The 19,383-nt window shown below is 40.2% G+C and overlaps 1 protein-coding gene across 1 annotated transcript; it reads left to right on the top strand.

Annotated features, from left to right (window-relative positions):
- Nucleotides 1-140: 140 nt before the first annotated feature.
- ttc17 (tetratricopeptide repeat domain 17) lies at nt 141-18,464 on the top strand (the record flags this gene model as incomplete). Its single annotated transcript, XM_080027903.1, has 25 exons — nt 141-311; nt 941-1,030; nt 1,492-1,661; nt 3,203-3,314; nt 5,167-5,298; nt 5,721-5,830; nt 5,955-6,102; nt 6,876-7,015; nt 7,615-7,775; nt 8,490-8,602; nt 8,899-9,051; nt 9,198-9,313; nt 9,769-9,925; nt 10,103-10,174; nt 10,603-10,827; nt 11,729-11,948; nt 13,586-13,702; nt 14,184-14,479; nt 14,870-15,020; nt 15,134-15,254; nt 15,610-15,769; nt 16,244-16,327; nt 16,480-16,599; nt 16,720-16,863; nt 17,302-18,464. The coding sequence occupies 25 exons, from the start codon at nt 141-143 to the stop codon at nt 17,431-17,433; spliced, it is 3,615 nt and encodes a 1,204-aa protein (XP_079884029.1). The 3' UTR covers nt 17,434-18,464.
- Nucleotides 18,465-19,383: the final 919 nt, after the last annotated feature.

Raw genomic sequence — 19,383 nt, 5'->3', positions numbered from 1 at the left:
TAGAGTTTCCTGTTTTGTTTTCTAAACGTCACCGGAGTTCACTGTGGAGGTTTCGCCCGGTGCGGGCTCGAACGCCCCCGCGTGTCCGGAGGCCGTGTACGGTACTGCCGCTGCCACAGAGCGGAGTGAGACAGAAAAAAATGGCGGACCTCGGGAAAACCTGCCCTAGGTCTTTGCCCTGCCGTGTCAACTATTCAAGAAAAGCGTCGTTTCAGGGGAAGCTTTTCATCCTCCTTTGCGTACTTATTGTGGATTCTGGAGGCGCCACGACCCATTGGGTTGTCACGGAGGATGGGAAAATCCAACAACAAGTATGACATGTTGACGTTAGCTCATTGACCTGCTAGCGCTTACGTTAGAATGCTAGCTTGTAAAGCTATATTTTATGTTAGCTTTAATGATAATGTTTGCGTCAGTGGTTAGTTTACCTAAATTAAAGCTGTTGTGAACTCAGCCAGGCTCGTGTGTCAGCTTTGGTAACCTCAAACACAGCGAGGAAGTTACATTATAATTGGTTTCGTTTGGCTGTGTCGGTTAGCTCACATTAGCCACCTGAAAACGGACTTTATCGTTAGGTGTTTGAGGTCAGATTACCCAGGTATTTCAGGCCCGTGTCAACGTCGGAGTTGGCTGCAAACTGCTTATTATAATTCCAGAGAGACCGCTATGTTGGTTGGTGCCAACGACCAGACCACTGGTACATTTTATTTAAAGAGGAAGACCGTGTTTATGTTAATGTGTTGGGCTTTGGGGCTCAGAAAAGCTGAGCTTGCACATTAGGAAAAGACAGTCAGAAAGGGGTTTTCTAACATGACACAGTGGAACTTGATCATGCTGTCCTATCCTTACATTAATCCTCTCATTGATTCGGATGTACACTCAATGGCACTGTCATGCTTACTGTACTGTATGTGAGACCACCGTCCTGTTCTTGTTTCAGGTTGACTCACCTTTGAATCTGAAGCACCCACACGACGTTGTGATCTTTATGAGGCAAGAGACTCGCGTGAACTACCTCAAGAAGCTGGAGGTGTGTGGCTTTCACTCCTTACTATTTGTGTCATGTCCTATGCTGTTGGCAAAGTGTGATTGTCTTTGGGTTCTCATTCTGATCAAACTTAAAACACAAGAGTTTATTTGATGTTTGATGTGTACATGTACAACTGCAGCCTATTGCATTACTGTCAGCGCTGTTAGCAGTTTGCTGTCATCTTATCTTGTTGTCTGATTTTATCTAGTTCCTGTCTGTTTTTTCTTTTTGTCGTACGTTGGTGTGATTTTGTGTGTATTGCTGTTTTTACGAGATTGCCAACACACATCTTGTTTTAGCAATACAATGACAAAAACACTTTCATATGTACATAAAAAAGCACTCTCTTTTGCTTTGAACATAAACAATCTCCTGTCACTTCTTTATTCAATCTGTCGTCTGCAGCTATTTTGTGCTTACCAGTCTTCACTGATGTAATGTCTTTGGTTATTGTTGAGCAGAAGCAGCTAGTGGCTCAGAAGATTCACATCGAAGAGAATGAGGACAGAGACACAGGGCTGGAGCAGAGACACTACAAAGAGGATGCAGACTGTGTCATGGCTAAGGTCCCGCTGGGCGACCTGGACCTGTATGATGGCACTTATATCTCCTTGGAAAGTAAAGAGATCAGGTAAGCTTTCCCTTAATACAAACATAAAACATTTGTGTTGAAAGCTTAAGTCTCCATAGATATCTCTCATAGCCAAATCATGGTAATTTGACAAGATGTTTCACCCTTAAAGCTATACTGTACGATCTGAGAGATCTGAGATTTGAAATTAGCTTGTCCTCGGAGTTCCGTTTAACTCCTCCCTCTCCCCTCGGGACTCCCTCCCCCACCCCTCGACACACAGCCGTGCACGAGCGCTGCTGGCTGCACTTCCCAATTGCACTGTTTACCAGTGATTGTTAACATTTAACTCACACACACAAACACTCACACATAGGCTACATGCAGAAAAGGCCCCAAAGTTTATAGGTTACAGTGTTGTTATTTCTTATAGAGTGTTGAGATGAGTTTTGTTCAGTGTGGATGACAGTATAGCTGTCAGTTAGTGGCCGTGACGTCAGTCGGCCGGAGGGTCTGTCTAGTAAGTTTCCTTTTCTCTTCTCTCTCGGTCAGGTGTGTGAGCGCGCATGTTGCCGCAGTAGTCGACACAGTTGAAACGTGTATGTGAATCACCCGTGCCGTGTGTGAGTAGGCCTAAGTACATGCAGTCCCGATCGCTGTTATAAGTTACAGTTTATGGATGTTATTGACGGCCGCGATTCGCAGGTCGCAACAGCTGTTCTAACGTCTCCTCACGAGCGGAATGTAAGCCTGTGTCTCTTTTCCTGCGATCTATGCTGCTGTGCCTGTGAAAGAAGGAAAATAAAGAGCGGAAAAACCATACTCCTCTTCTCATGCTTATAGTCTGACGTTTTTGGCCTTAAGTGGTGTTCTGGCCGACACCTCTGAAGTGAAACCAGTGATAAGCAGATCAGCGCGGTACCGGTAGGCGACATCCACCAGTTTCCTCCCCTACACTAGGCTACATGATGAAAGATACAGAGCAGTAGCCTACTTAAAAATATAGCCTACTTTTTAATCTTTGGGTTTTGGGGAAAGTAGCAAGTCTTGTCAAGTCAAAAGGCTCAAGTCACGAGTCATTGATGTTAAAGTCCAAGTCAAGTTGCAAGTCTCTTTACATTTTGTCAAGTCGAGTCTCAAGTCATCAAATTCATGACTCGAGTCTAGTCCACACCTCTGGTAACTTCTGTGTAGGTTCCATTGTGTAAGCTTGTTATGCTACTTCCACTAGGTCTAGTCCACTGCCAGGTAGCCTACTACGATATGGCACGAACGCTTTCTCTGCCCTCCGTGAACGCGCTCAGGCTCGCACACAGAGGGGAGAGAACGCGCAGGATTGTGATTGGTTCTTTAGATACGGGTCCATCGTCTCCGATTGGTCAGCATTTTAACAGGTTTATAGAAGGTACAGAATTTGGGGGTTTTTCGTTTCTTTTTCATTGCCCATAAGTCATTTATTGCTGTTGGGGTGTAAAAAGCACTTTTCACAACATATTAAAAAGTGCATATTGCAGATAATCTCCTATGATGCCTTTAAATGAGTGTGTCTATGCTTTTAATGTCCGAGAGTTAATTTTTTCTTCTGTCATCTCCTCCCGTAGCCCTGAAGACTATGTGGATTCCCGGTCAGCCTTGCCCCCAGATCTAGAAAAGCCTGACTGTGTGAAAGTGTTTGAGCTACCGTATAGTATCCATGCTTTTCAGCATCTCAGGGTGAGTAGAGTTCAGAATAGTTCGTTCAGAAACAAGATGGCAATGATTCATGATAATGTGTACCATCCAAATTGCTTGCATCGCCCAATGAATATTTAATTAGAATGTTTACGCCAACTTAATCCTCTGTTTTGAGAGTTGGGAGGCAGTGGAGGTAGGCTATAACTCTATAAGTAAAAGCACTCTCCACAATTTGATTGATGTCACTTTGAAACTCACAAGCCACAGGCACTTAACAAAAGGGTTATATGGTTTTAACATTTTGTATTCATCAAATGTGAGCACCCTGTTGGGAATGTATGTACGTATGCTTGGCAGAGATGACATGCTTTTTTAAAGCAAGTCAAAGGTGTGTTTATAGTTTGACTAGAAAGTGAAAGTTACACAGACACATACGGAAGAGAACAATATACAAGCACACTATGGGCTCACTGGTTTAGTAGTCATAGGCAGATATGGAATAAGAATTCTGACCAAAAAGTGGTCTTGAAGTATGGACACAAGTGTTGCTTTTTCGATTTATTCAATGTATCAGTGCTCTAACAGCAAAAGCAATCTTATCTTGAGTGGGTTAATTATGGACCAGAGTGCAAGAGCACCAAAGATTATATTTAAGCGTTTTTTTCTTCATATATATGAATACAGCCAGGGAAGGCCAGCCAACCTTATCAAATTAAATGCAGTGATGAGTATTGTAATCATCTAAATTAATGACCCTAGTAAGAACCTAATTGTAAATGTAAATAAAAAAATGTCCGGCCTGAAACAGAGGCAGCTGCATGTCGATAAATGCAGATCTAAATAATCCAGAACTAATAGAAAAATTGCTTCAACACTGTTCTTTTTACAGCTCAGGGTTTTTTTCGTCTGTACAGATAGCTAAACCTTTGTTGCAGTTTATGAGAAAGATTGTATGATATATATTTAAACATACATTTTTCTTTAGGCCAGATATCAAGCCATTTATATTCTATGACTCTTTTATATATCTATGTGGTGATATGTGAATCACTGTAACCTGTGCCTCTGAATATAGAGAACAACACAAGTTCATCTTAAGGTTGCATTCAAGTCCAACCACCGTTTTATAAATGAGACTCTTGGTTAGGGCTGCAACTAACGATTATTTTGATAATCGATTAATCTGTCGATTATTTTCTCGATTAATCGATTATTAATCGATTAGTGTTTTGGCCCGTAAAATGTCAGAAAATGGTGAAAAATGTTGATCACTTTTCCAAAGCCCATGTAGACGTCCTCAAATTTATTTTTATGTCCAAAACACAAAGATATTTCAGTTTACTGTCATAATAGGATTAAAGAAACCAGAAAATATTCACATTTGAGAAGCTGAAATTGGACATTTCTTATTAAAAAATGACTTGAAACGATTATCGATTATCAAAATAGTTGTCGATTATTTTAATAATCGATTAATAATCGATTCGTCGATTAATCGTTGCAGCTCTACTCTTGGTTAAAGATTATAGGGCAGTGGTCTTCTTGTTGGCAAGTAACAATATACATCATGAAGTGAATATTTTGATTCAGACTGTAAAACCTGAACACATTACATTTAATTCAGTCATCCATCTAATGTATTTAGGGGGTTGAGTCCAGTAGGTGGTCACCTGCACATCATGCTTATCTGTATACATTGGCAGATAAGGTTATGAAGTGTGTACTTTGGATGTTCTTATGCAGTTGTAAAACACTAGAATTTCCGTTAGCCCTGCTGTCAGGGGAGTTCATTTGCTATCTGCTTATTATATACACTACATAGATAAAAGCTATTGTGTTTGACTGATCACATGCTAAATTCCAATCAACTCTTCCCTTGTGTCTGTTTCAGGGTGTGCAGGAGAGGGCCAACTTGACCTCTCCACTGCTTTCTAAGGAAGATCCCATCTTTAGTGCATTGTCTCATAAACTGGGCCACAGTGTTGATGAGGTGGGCCATCGCATCCATCAGGGTTTACTGAGGGTAAGGTCTGCCTGTACTGTAATGTTTCACTAACCTCTACAAATATAGTATAAGAATCAAGTTTACCTCTATGCAATTACTAGATAAAAGTGTGGAATGCGTGTAGTTAACAAAACCGCTAATACTGCAGCTAATGGCAGCCGGAACTGCACTATTAAGATTGTGTGTGTTTGTGTGATGTTCAGCATCAGAAAGATTTTGAAGTGATAGTCATTGTCAGTACAAGCCCAGACACATTTAGACTATGGGCCAGTCAGCAGCCCAATTAGGCATTTGTCTAATATCCATTGTAAAATCATCAAAATATGTGTTTGGGGGAGGGGGGGGGGGGCTAGATTAAGATGACTAGACATTTGCATTAAGTCCCTCGCAGACATAAAAAGAAGTGAGCTTGTGCACATGTTTATGATTATGTGTTCCAGAACTCCTCATCATGGGTGCTGTACAACATGGCGTCATTTTATTGGCGTATGAAGAACGAGCCTCAGAAGGCCGTGGACTGCGTGGTTCGTGCTCTGCATTTCTCCCCAAGGTACTTCAGAGCCAGTCAGAGGGCTGCAATAGTATATATATTATTGTATGAGACTGCTCGCAGGTGTTCTTTTCTCACACTGCGTGTGTGTGTGTGTGTGTGTGTTTGTTTGTTGTGATGGTAGGCAGCAAAAGGATGTGGCCCTGGTCAACATGGCCAACATCCTGCACCGCGCCCATTTCTCAGCAGATGCTGCTATTCTGGCCCACGCTGCCCTGGACCTGACCTCAGATCTGTTCACCAGCCACTACACCTTAGGCAACATTTATGCTGTAAGTCAAACACACCATTCCACTGCAGCGAAGACGTGTGCATTTCAACCACAGACTTGCTGTCTGGTTAATCATTACGCGTGTGGGTAATTATTTGGTTAACAGTATCACAGCTATTGAATTTTCAAACTTTCAGTACACTCTCTTACATAAGCTCAATCATTTTTATTAATAAAGTGTCATTACATGTGTGCTTGGTTAAAATAAAGGATTATGAAACACAATATTTTAGATACTTGTGTTGTCTATCCTGGAATAATGTTTGAAAGTAAAATTAGCGAGGGAACTTCAGTATTGTTCAGATGTATGGTCACTTTTAGGAGTTGGTAAGAAAAAAATACCTATTTGAACATAAGCTAACTAAATTCCTTTAAGCTTTGTTTTCAGTCCTGTTCTTTCTATTGTATATTTTTCTACACAAGCACACGAGAGTGATGTGTACCTTACATGGTGACAAATGAATCAATATTGATTTTTGCTATCTCACCATGTGTAGTAGAGTAGAGTTTCAAAGTTCAGACATTTCTTTTCTTTCTGGTCTGTGTAAATAGAAGACACCATTGTCTTATTGTAGAGGTACAAATGTATAAATATGAGTTGAGTCAATTGAATGTTAATTAAATGAACACATATTTTTGAGTCCCCAAAGCTGAATACCAGCGGGGCTGTGTACATATATTTAGTGTGTATATTTCCACATCAAAGAAATCGGTGTTTGACCTCTTGCTACATCCACGTTGTGTTTGTCTCCTCTTCTGTCGCTGTCCCACCAGATGCTTGGGGAATACAACCACTCAGTGCTGTGTTATGAGCAGGCGCTGCAGGCCCAGCCCGGCTTCGAGCAGGCTCTCAGGAGGAAACACGCCGTGCTCTGTCAGCAGAAGCTGGAGCAGCGCCTGGAAGCCCAGCACAGGTAGGACAATACACATGAGTTCAGTGGTTGTTCCCAAAGAATTACTACATACTTGAAACAATGCAAATATTACAGAGAGGTATAGCATTAACTATGATATCAGGACAATTCCAATAAGGAACCCTTTGTATGCAACTGTCCAGCACCCATAGTATTACACATCAGACCACACGTTAGATCTTGAGCTAGGATGCCAGAGAAAGATATCTTATTGTTTTTTCTTAATTGCAATGGGCTTAATGCCTGGTAAGCTGTTTAGACTACCAAAAACTGCCCAACTTACTTTGGTTTGCACAAGCATTGGTTGGTCTAGGAATTCATGTAAATCTACAGTGAATTGCAAGTAAAACATGTGAGAGTATCAATCAGAATACTTTCACCTCTACTGAAATTTACATTTGCAACAACGTATTGCCATTGGCCAGTCAGAGTATGTAAGAAAGAGAGAAAGTACTTTACTCATGACTGCATAGTGAAGGGAGAGTTTTTTTTTTGCGGACATCAAAACTTAAACTTGAGTCTTGGATGATCATGTGAATGCCATGTTTCCTTGCTATTAATTTCCTCTAACCGTCCATTGCATTCCATTCCAACCGTAGATCTCTGCAGCGGACTCTGAATGAGCTGAAGGAATACCAGAAGCAGCATGACCACTACCTCCGCCAGCAGGAGGCACTGGACAAACATAAGCTGCTGCAGGAAGAGCAGATCCTACACAACATCATCCACGAGACCCAGATGGCCAAGGAAGCCCAACTAGGTAAGATACAAGGCACACTGAACTGAAAACACCTGACACACGGTTTAATGAAGCAATTTACGACATAATATATTCTTAAGTTAAGAAAAAATCGTATTGCTTCAGCTGGTTAAGAAATAACTTGTCTTGTCCTGGCTGTAAATGTGATTTTATTGTTTATCTTTTCAATTATTTCTTTTGTTATTTTCCACATTTTAACACTTTTAAGACATTTAAATGGATACAAATAAAGATGAACAAACACATAAATAAAAACATTAATAATAATATTTATAAAACTTTTAAATAATTAAATTGGTCACAAAGTTTGTCTCCTTTTCATACAGTTGAGTCGAATCAAATTCAGCAAGCTAGGTCATAATCAGAGGTCAATCAAAAGGTTCCCATGTTCGAATAGAATTTGATTTTATGCTAGAAAAGTTCAGATATCCATAACTATGAAAAAAATAATGAGTTGACCAGGCAGGTACAGTTCAGTTAAGTGCTTTTTTTTTAAATCAATTTTGAGAAGGGTAAAGCTTTAATTTTGGCAACACAAGTAGCAGCAACTTGCAGTGTAGATACATGTGATTGTATGGAGCTTATGTGAGTTGTTTGAAAGGTTTTGTTGTCACATTAGTGTAGCCCTTATCTTCATACATATTGCTACATACACATAGATTGATTTGGCAGTGCAGAGCAGCTCCTAAGTAGCATGTTTTATATGTGCTCCAGGCAACCATCAGATGTGTCGGCTGGGCCAGCAGCAGCGCAACCTCTACTGCCCCTTTGACCTGCCGGTGCGCTATCATCGTGGGGATCTGTTTGAAAATGTCCACTATGTCCAAGTAAGTCTTTTGAGATGTCACAATGTACTTAAAGGTGGAGTACGCAATTCTGGAGAAAGCTGTTGTTGAATGCTGTTTTGACAAAAAAAAAAAGTTTGACCACAAGCGTTCTCCAGAATCGCGACTCCACCTTTAAGGTATAGAAAGGAGACTGATTATTAGTTTATATTTTGCCCTTTTTAAATAATTCCATATTATCTTGAAAATAACATATTTAAGCAAACACATGGGAAAACATTACCAGAGAAAGGTTTTCCTTCAGTTTTTGTGCCTCAATTCTTTCTCTTTTCTTCTAGTTTGGTGAGGAGGTGTCTGTGGCCTCCAGTGTGGCGCGTGTGTCAGAGCGTAACTCAAACAAGACAGCAGCCAGTCCCCAGCTCCACCCCTCTGTGTCCGGAGACCAGGACCCTGCTGCCGCGCTCTGGGGCAGCCGTCAGGACTACACACAGGCATGAGAACTACATTAGATAATATTGTTGTTTTGTTCATGTTTTCAAATCATTGTTTACTTTGCATTTCAAATTCAATTTGATAACAGGAATATTCAGCCATAGATTTACTTTGGGAGAATAAACTAAGTGTCTTTTTGCTTTAGGACATACAGAGGATGTTGTGGCCCCAGAGGAGTGACTGCACCCATGAGTTCCCAAGTGTTCCCCCCGCTCACCTGCTGCCAACCTACTACCTTCCACCTGAAACACAGGGCCTCACGTGAGTACACAGAGTATTGTGTGGGTGCGTAGTAGCAGCACAGCCACATTCTATTTCAGTTCCTCAGAATGATCTTTAAAACTGCAGCACACATCACAGCACATACAAATGATTTGAGGCTAGGTTTAGAAAAGAGTGAGCTTATTTTAATTTTTTTTTCATTTAACTTTTATTTATCCTCGAGAGACCAATTGAGGGGTGACCCTCATTTACAATGATGTCGAGTTCAAAGCAAATTCAAAGGAAAAACAACAATACATAAACAATATTCAATGCAAAAACATCAAATACACAACAACAGGTGAAGAGAAAAAAAACAATTTAAACATTTACATAGTGGTGAAGAGTGGCAGCAATTAAAATTAAATGGGTGAAAGTACAATGATATGCATCCTGAGTTCCAAACTTGCCACATAAAAATCACTTGTGAAATATGTCTGATTGTGTATCTGCAGCCCTGTGGCCACTCTCCTCTACGGGAGCAGCAGTCCCCCTCAGACAGTCGCTCTGCCAAACTGTGGTCCCGTCCCACAACCGTATTCATCCCTCCTGCCCGCCTCACTGGACTGGCCTCTGGAAGAGAAGGAGCTGCCAGATCCCTCTGCCTCCCAGGTATCTTTCTGCCTGTGCATTTTGTTTGTGTGTGTGTGTTTTTATTTGTGTTATTCAAATAGGAAAAAAATGGCAATACATAAATATCATGTACAGTTTGTTTCTATGGTGTGCATGTGGAACTTTGAAGAAGAATATCCAACAGTTAATATTTTTATATATCATGTGTCATTACAGATACTCCAATCACGTAGTGGAGGATGGACGCTGGAGCAGATTGGCTCCAGAATAGCACAAGCTATGAAACAAGTAAGGGGCCCCCTCACTTATCTGTTCTCATAGCACAATGATGTATCTCCCTAGCTAATTTAAATAGCTAAAATGTAATTCAAAAATTAGAAGCTGCTCCTTGAATGTTTTGTAAACTTATCTTTGTGATTTTTCACATTCATACAATTTTAACTTTGGGAACACTGAGTTGGACTAAACACTATAGAGTTCAGTAAAGAAAGGAGGACATATTGATTGGCTATCCTGTAGCTGATAACAACCAGTCCAATCATTTATGCCAGGATTGACCCTGATAGTAATACCTACTTTACCCTTTAGTGAGGCAATGCTCAAACACTTACACATGCATCCCTCTAATCACTCTTAAGTTGCTCCCAACTGCAATGTTGTAAAGCCACCTAGGGTCCTCCATTCCCCTTGCTAACAGAAGTGTGTGTTATATCCAGGCGAGTGTCCCTCGCTGGCAGCTCCACAGTGAGGCAGCTCTGTTCTGGCGGGCCAAAGGTAACGGCAGCCTCGCCCTGCAGTGTCTGCGCCAAGTGTTGAGCTCCGCCCCGCCTTCCAGCCGCCACCTGTCCCTCACCAACGCTGCTAACCTGCTGCTACACCACGGTCTGACCACCCACGCTCAAACACTGCTGGAGCAAGCATTGGCTGTCAATGCATCAGAGGTAAAGGCACTTTGGCACCTATCTTACTGGGTTATGCCAATCTTACAATTGCACGCACACGCTGCTTAAGCTTTACTTTTCAGTTTGGGTTAGGTACACCTGTATGATGACACAAACATGGCATTATTTGCTTGAATGTTAAGAAAACTGAACTGTTAAATAATTGTGTTTAGTTTTGGAACAAACAAGGTTATGCACATTTTTACTAACATTTCTGTCTGTGTCAAGTGTACTTTTTCCAAAATCATTACCAGCCCTAGTTGGAACAAAACATACCCTGCCCTTAATACCAGTTGAGCAACTTTTGAATGCCACACCGAGCTCACATTTTGCTGACTAATTGCATCGTTTAATGGCTACTCACTGTACCCTTTTGACAATTGGAGCCGTTCAGCAGTTTATTGTGCCATGTCACGATGCACTCATTATCATCTCAAGTGTGTTCTTGCAACATGAATCTAAATGTAGCCCTCTCCAGTGGCCTGCAGATTCTCCACATTTCAAGCCAAAAGAGAACCTTGGGAGGATTTAAAACATGAGTGGGTAGCCAAAAAAATTTGACCAATCCCCAAGATTTTATTAAATCCAGCCTTGAAAAAGAGCAGGGAATTGAAGAGGTAAAAATAGATGTACCCATAAAAAGTGACCATAAGGGTATACAATCGATCCTGATGATAAACAAACCCACAGGTTGAATATTTGTGAACAGGAACTAGTCATTTGTTTTTTAAATACTTGAATTTTTGAATTTATTTTGCAGAACCCAAACACACAACCGTAAACGTGAAAGACAAAACAAAGTAAACAACTAACATTTCGTATTCTAAGGAGTTAGTAATTTTTGAATAGGAAATGGCAATATATAAATGTATGACTCAGTTTGCTTGACTTCCTCCCTCAGCCCCACACCCTGCTGAGCCTGGTGAGTGTGCAGTTGGCCCAGGTCAATGTGACAGGTGCTCTGGCCTTGTTCCGCAACATCCTGGTGACGGCCCTCTCCTCCTCCTCTTCCTTCTCATCTCTGGCCGGCTGTGAACAATGTCGCAGCAGCCTGCCTCTGCTGCGCTGTCTGCAGTTCTACCCCTTCCTTTACAATCTTTCACAACGACAGCCGTGTCCACGTAAGTGAATCAAACACAAGGACTTACTTTACTCTCTCTCTCTCTTAACTGTTCAACATTTTCCCATTTGACCTGATTTTACACCTTTGTAAACGTTGTATATTCTACTTGTTGTGGAATATATATCCTGGAGCGTTCTTTTTGAAAAGTCTGTTTTTGTTTAGCATGATGTTTCTGCTCATATGTACGTTTGATTGATGTAGATGTATTGTGTTGGGATGGGTCCTGTAATTGACCAAACATGAAAATAAAACATTCGTTCATTCATATAATCGTAGACTCCCTAATTCTTTTAGGCAACTAAACTTTCAAATCGCAAACGTTTTAAAACATGAGCATTAATCTGAGATAAAGTTAAGGGATTTGGAGACACTGCTAGGAAGCTTTAACAAAGTGAATTTTCTTTTTTTTAAAGTTGTTGCATACAAGTCCTGACATGTATACAGATATCAAGTACAACGTTATACTTTCTTTTAAACCGCAAGCAAGAAGCTGAAGAATTTCTTATTTCTCAAAACAAACATCTTTTTTGGTTTATGTTGACAGATTTAACAAACATACAATGACAGAGTGATGAGTGAGCATCATTTCTAAAGTTATTTCAAAATGTTAGCTGTAGCATGAAGACAGCTATGTAACATACAGATAGAGAGATCAGGGAAATGAAATTAGTGCTTCCTTTTAAAATGGAGTGCAGCAAATTAATATATAGTTTACATACAGTGTACCTAATGTGCCCACTGTTCTGATGGATTTGACAGGTTGTTTTGATGATTAGGTGTCATGGCAACTTAGGCACTGTTCATTTATTATTTAATCTTAAATGTGTGTTTTAGTTTCATTTTATCAAAAATACAACAAACAAACAGCGCAATACTGTACTACTAACACTAACCTTATTGCATTAGTAGAATCTTATTAGTCTAGATTACTGTTTAATTTTTTTTAATTCCGACAAAAAAATAACCAAATATGCTTATTATTCTGTTATAGTGTCCAGTTCTGATGTAACAATGTGTTGTGGTTCTGAGTTGTGCCCATCCCACCTCCCCCATGATGTCCCTTAAAGCTGCGAGAGTAAACTGTGAGAAAAAGTTGTATGTTGTTGATCCTCAAATGTGAACACAGACCTTGCACCTTATTCTATATTCATATCAGTGGGAGTGAAGAGATAAGTGCTTTGAAGTGCAGAAATTTCACCACTCAATAATTTAGGCTGCAGAAAATAGTTAATGCCCAATTTAGAAGGGTCTATATTTTACTCTCCGAAGCTAAATATTGCTGCCCATAAAACACACTGAGTACACAAGTTCACAGGAGCAATAATAAAACATACACCCACTTTAAGTTAGGTGGAAAAGGTTAAACTAACCAAAAACACACAAACTTTTCCCATGTTGAATTTCGAAAAAAGAAAACACATTTTGCTTGTTGTCGAAGTGGCCCGGGATAAAGGAAGTTTGCGGTCCCTTTCTGGATTTGTTGCCCTCACAACCCTACCCCTGAAAAGTGGATGAAGATGAGATCAGAGATTTGCAAGGCGGGCTTTTATTAATTAGACCATTTTTGAAAAATCAACAGTTTGATTATGAATACATGTACTTTTCATAAACTCAAACTAACCTGTCTTTATCCAGAGGGCGCCGCCTGCGCTGAGGAAGACCTCGGTATACAGCTGGAGGAATGGGAGGGCAGCGAAGAGAAGCAGGATGCGCCAACCATTTCTGCCATTGAGGACTCCTTGCTCTTTGAGAGTAAGAATTTGTCTTTAGTTACACCTAGAGTGACAATAATAAAAAGTCACATCTTTCCAGTATACTGTAGCAAAGACTGTTCGGTCCAAAGAGGTAAGCAGGACTTAAACTAGCTCCATATTTGGCACAAATATGTGTGGCAATCAACATTTAGGATTTTAAAGAAACATCCTTATTTTCTATTTTATACAATTCAAATGATTGATTTTTTTTAAATTATAAGTATGAGCACTATTTGATATACTGGATTTTTAATGTACTTACTATCACTATATGATGCTTTCTTAATGGTTAAATAGCCCTTATTGAGTGTACTGACAAAATGTCTTTGAGAGTTGAACCACATCACTCCCTTGGGTCAATATTCATCACACTCTAAATATTGTTTGTGTCCTGATCAGTTTGCTTCTGTAAGTCAACACCACCCTAATTCCCTTTCCTATTTCTCCTTTGTTTCGTACCTGTAACCGCCACTCTACAGAGGTTATCTTGGACAGCAATGGGTCCGGTGAGGCGGCTGGACAGCAGCAGCAGGCTCCTCCCTCCGTCCCAGCTGCGATGGCCAGCCCGTTTGGGAGTGGAGGAGTGGAGGGAGGTGAAGAGGAGTGGCAGCTGAAGGAAGACCTGATGGGAGCTTTTGAGGGAGCGCTGGATGTCGGGGGCAAAAGAGGCGACCTGCGAGGTATCCGTGTGCTAAAGAACGACCGTGTGATGGGGGCCCGGGCCGGTGGGGGGCCCTGCTTCGGAAACTGTGAGGACGATGAGGGAGCCGAGTGGGTAAGTGCACATGCTCTTCTTTTTCGTCCTACATTTAGTTTACAAAACATATTTTCTCTAAATGTAATTCTTTTGTATTGAATCATTCCATCATCATAAATCAAAAGAACATTAATTAAACACACATGAAACCAAGCGTTTCATGTAGCTTCCTAACTTCAAACCGTGTCCCAGACATCCAATTTTCCTGGGAGGAAAGATTTTTTTATTCAGTTATGAGAATATACCTTAGAAAACGTTCACTACTCTGACACCCCAAAAGTTACATAGTGCCCCTTTAGGTGTGAAATGTTTCTGAGTTATAATTGCCAACCTCTGAGATCTGAGCGGGACTGACGTGGCTGAAGGGTAGCAGAACTTAATATGTGATTGCACTTTGTTGTTGATCAGATCACCTTCCAGGTAAAGCGGGTCAGGAAGGCTAAACTGGATGGGATGGAGAGTGGCAGCTCTGATGACATCCAGCATGGGGATCCGCTGCCTGGAGGACACTCTGTCTTGGAGATAAGCGGGCCAACTATCCCATTGCCGGGCCCTTCAGGTACCACATAACACCTTCATTTTATTTACTTACACCGGCATGAACACAGAAAAATGCTTTGAGGTGCTGTTCTTCACCCAACTGACAGAGACGTCTGTGTGTTTCTTGGGCAGGTCGCTGGAGGGACTACACAAGTCTTGGCTGGCCCGGCCCGGAGGAATGCCAGCGGACACGCAGGGTAGACCTCACCACTGTAGCTAGCACCTGGTTGGCTGTCTCTGCCAAGAACATCGAGTAAGACACTCACTGTACTGCACATTGTCATATTTTTGTCTTGTGTTATATTATGACAAGACAGTTCCATAGAGATTTTAAAAAGGATTCCTCTATATGATTATATGTGGTTTGTGTTTTTATTTTTTGCTAACAGTATACTGAAAGTCATGCATTTGAAATACTGTAACATCCTAAATAATTGTTTTAATAATCAAAGTACCTGTTGAGTAATCACAAAGTAATAGCAAAATGGTGGACATTGCCGCCTCGATGATAATTTCTTGCATCACAGTTTATCAACAACAACATTTCAGTGAATCAACAATTATAGTCTTCTCTTTTATGTCATATTTACCCATCTTTTTCTTCTCAGTATTACAGAGCACATAGACTTTGCGACTCCCCTCCAGGAGCCTGCTGCCGAACCTTTATGCAATGCTAACCTAGCTGCCAGTATGCACACCCTGGACCACCTGGCAGGCGTGGCCAACCGCGCCGCCATCCACTACACCGGAGAGAGCCAACTGCGTGAGGTAGGCAGAGCAAGAAGCCATACATTTACAACAATTGTCATGCAGTGTAAACTCTTTCCTTTCTATACATGAACAGTACGAAAAATATAACCCTGAATGAGAGACAAGTTGACTAACATTCAAAACTAATTTGAACATATTGTAGTACCACAAATGTAGTTGCATAAAGTGTATTAATTAATAACAGGTAAACAGCTGTACAGGCCAGGGCAAAAATAATCTGAAAAATCAAAGAGCAGATCCAACAGGGTATACAGAAGTTAAAATCTGAAGCTTCAACAACTTCAAGACTATTATAGGTTCATTTAAAGAACATGTAACAGGTGTAGTTAATGCATGCTCAAGGTAAGTCTTAATGTATTGGAAAACCATTGTTATATAGTTATATACATGACAGTTAGACTATTCTTAAATAATCAACACAGTTTCACGTTTTAGTTAATAATCTCCATGAGTATCTGTCTGTCCCCCCAGGTCCTGCAGAACCTCGGCAAAGATAAATTCTCCCCTCAGTCCTTTGAGCAGGTGGGCACACGCATCGCTAAAGTCCTGGAGAAGGTAAGGCCTCTCTCATCTTCCTAGTCAAAATAAGTTATCTTTTATCCATCACATCAATATACAACAGCAACATAAGTTTTACATTTGCAAAATATTAATTATTATTAAATATGAATTATAATGTATTCCCTCCCTAATCCCTGACACCACAGAACCAGACATCATGGGTATTATCCAGCATGGCTGCCCTGTACTGGAGGGTGAAGGGTCAAGGCAAGAGAGCCATCGACTGCCTGCGACAGGGGCTCAACTACGCCCCCCATCACATGAAGGCAAGTTAGACAACGGCTTTTCCCAACAGTTAAAACCCACCTGCTACTAATGTGGATTAGTGTTTTAAACATACAGTATTTAATAATCTATATTGTTTTCCCTCCTGCATTGTGAACCAGGACGTGCCTCTTATCAGCCTGGCCAACATCTTCCAGAACGCTCGGATGTGGGAGGACGCTCTCACGGTCGCCCGGATGGCAGTAGAAATTGCCCCACACTTTGTTGTGAACCACTTTACCCTCGCCAACGTCTACATAGCAATGGTAATGGCTGCAATTCAGTTTTCTGCTTATATTTGAGCGTTATTTGTTTCCTTTCTGTGCCATGACCTGCTAATCAGCTACTCAGTTCAAAAGGTGGAGTCAGCAATATTGGAGAATGCTTGTCAAAATCACCCTTAGTCAAAATCATTGAATATCTCCTTCTCACGATCAACTACCTGTACTTTATTACAGTGCTAACATGGGCTGTGCATTAACACCATTTTTTTTTCCAGCGCACACACAGTATACATAGGTAGCAGATCGTTAGGAGATATTCACTGATGTTGACACTGAAGTTATTTTGACAGCAAGCGTTCTCCAGAATCGCTGACTCCACCTATTAATCAGTGCTTCAACAGAAAATCAAGGTAAAGCAGACAGTGATTCAAGTCGTGGGTCCTTCTGTTGACATTTTGTTGTTGTCTTCCTTGCCTTTAGGAGGAGTTTGAGAAAGCCATGCGCTGGTACGAGTCTACTTTGAAGCTGCAGCCAGAGTTCGCCCCGGCCAAAGATCGACTAAGAACCATTCAGTGTTACCTGCTCACCAAGAGGGAACGCCGTCAGCCATAAACCACTCAACCAGTTTGATCCTAGGAGTTCTCAGCAATTATACACACATCGGATAAACAACACTCACAAGTTTACATACACACTCACAGACACACACTCACCTGAAGGCCACATATAACTTGCACAACATTGTAGTGTAAGAAACATGAATGTGGTTAAAGGTGAGCTATCAAGGTTAATTTCCAATAGAATCCGGGTTATTTTTCTCCTTGAGATCAAACTCCCCCAAAGACATCGGTTTAGAACGTGAAACTGTACATAATTTCCCCCACAACTTTTCTGTCAAAATGCAGGGCCTCTTGTTATTTAACAATCGAGAAAGTATTTCTAGAGTGGCTTGACTTGCAAAAAGGGAAGGGGGATCAAATAAGGCTCTCAATTTCCAGTTAATTCTTCTACAATATATTATTTTCAAACTGGGTGAACAACTGTTTGTAAATATGAATATATATAATATAATATATATAATATATTATATTATATTATATTATAACATAATATCAAACTGGGTTAATTTGAAGAATAACTCACATTGACATTCTTAAAGACATTTTAGCATTTTGGCATGATGAGGTGGCATCTAGGAGGTCCCCCAAGGATAATTACATACCACAGCCTGGAGGTGGCGCCATTTCTTAATGAAACTTAATTGGTAAAATATCAAAGGAAAAGGATCTCACACATAATTTGCTTTTGAAGTAATCTTTTGCCGAGATGGTCAGGAATGTGCCTCTCAACTCAGAGGTTAAAGGAGTTTTAATTGATACATTGATATATGCCCTAACTTTGTGCTTCATAAAATGGATGGGTATTCTCAGTGTTTGCACTTTCTCTATCATTCCTATGTATATGGGACCTACAAACTGTTTAATTTTGCTCAAAGATAATTTAAATACAACAAAAGAGAAACTGAAATATGCTATTACATTTGCTTCTTAAATGATGGAAATCATAAAGGCAGAAAACGATTTGCCATTGACCATCTATAAAACAAAATCTTAAAATGGAATCTGTATTAAATGTACAGTATTAAAGGCTGTGTGTGGATTTCATCTGTTTGCTTCTCTGCGTCAATTCTTTGTCTCTTTGGGGAATAAAAACAAAGTGTTTGGACTCGTTGGCTTTAAGAAAAACTACAATTGTTAACGTTTAACAATTAACTCTTTACAACTTCAGTATATGAATCCTTGCTTTAAAACTGCTGCGATAAACATGGTTTCAACCTTTTTCAAGTGAACTTTTTAAAACTTGCCAAAGTGTGTTGCTGTCGGACCTTTTTAAGCACACTCCTTTTATCAGCTCCTACATTCTTTTATAGTAGGCTAGTTTACACATCTACAATACACAGATAATTTTAAACAGAGTTGAGACATCTTTAAAGTATGAACATCTTAATGTATCCATATTAATAGTTTAATCATATTTTTGCTTGTTTGACAAAGTACACCTTAATACATATATAAATACAGTAACATTAGGGTAACCGTCTCGGTGAACCGAATTTCAGTTGATCTCAAATTTAATCTACTAGAATAATATTTCTATAAAAAGAGTGGGTAATTGTCACATTACATTTTTGCTCTTAATAAAAGTGAATATGTTTTGCACCAGTTAAAAACTAATACACACTATAGTGTTAGCACAGGCAATGAGTGAAAATGCAATCCAGCAGTCGTGTTGGGAGGTTTCATTGAAATAAATCATGGCGCAGAAATTAAAATGTAAAGCAATGATTAAAACTGCTCAATAAAGATCTATTCTCTAGTCTAATCCACACTTTATTTGGAAAACACCTTGAGTTTAACTTCAAGGTGTGAAATACCGTTGTGGAACTATCTGCTTTACCTCACAATGAGCTAATTTCCTTTCTAGTAGTTCAAATGTGAATTCACCATTTACAGACTCACAAATATTTTCTTCTTGTCAATGAACTCTTGCTCATTAAAGGCC

This window comes from Ammodytes marinus (assembly GCF_949987685.1).
Source record: "Ammodytes marinus genome assembly, chromosome: 1".
NCBI classification, from domain to species: Eukaryota; Metazoa; Chordata; class Actinopteri; order Uranoscopiformes; family Ammodytidae; genus Ammodytes; species Ammodytes marinus.
The sequence above is the reverse complement of the archived record's forward strand: the minus strand, read 5'-3'. Positions and strand labels throughout refer to the sequence as shown.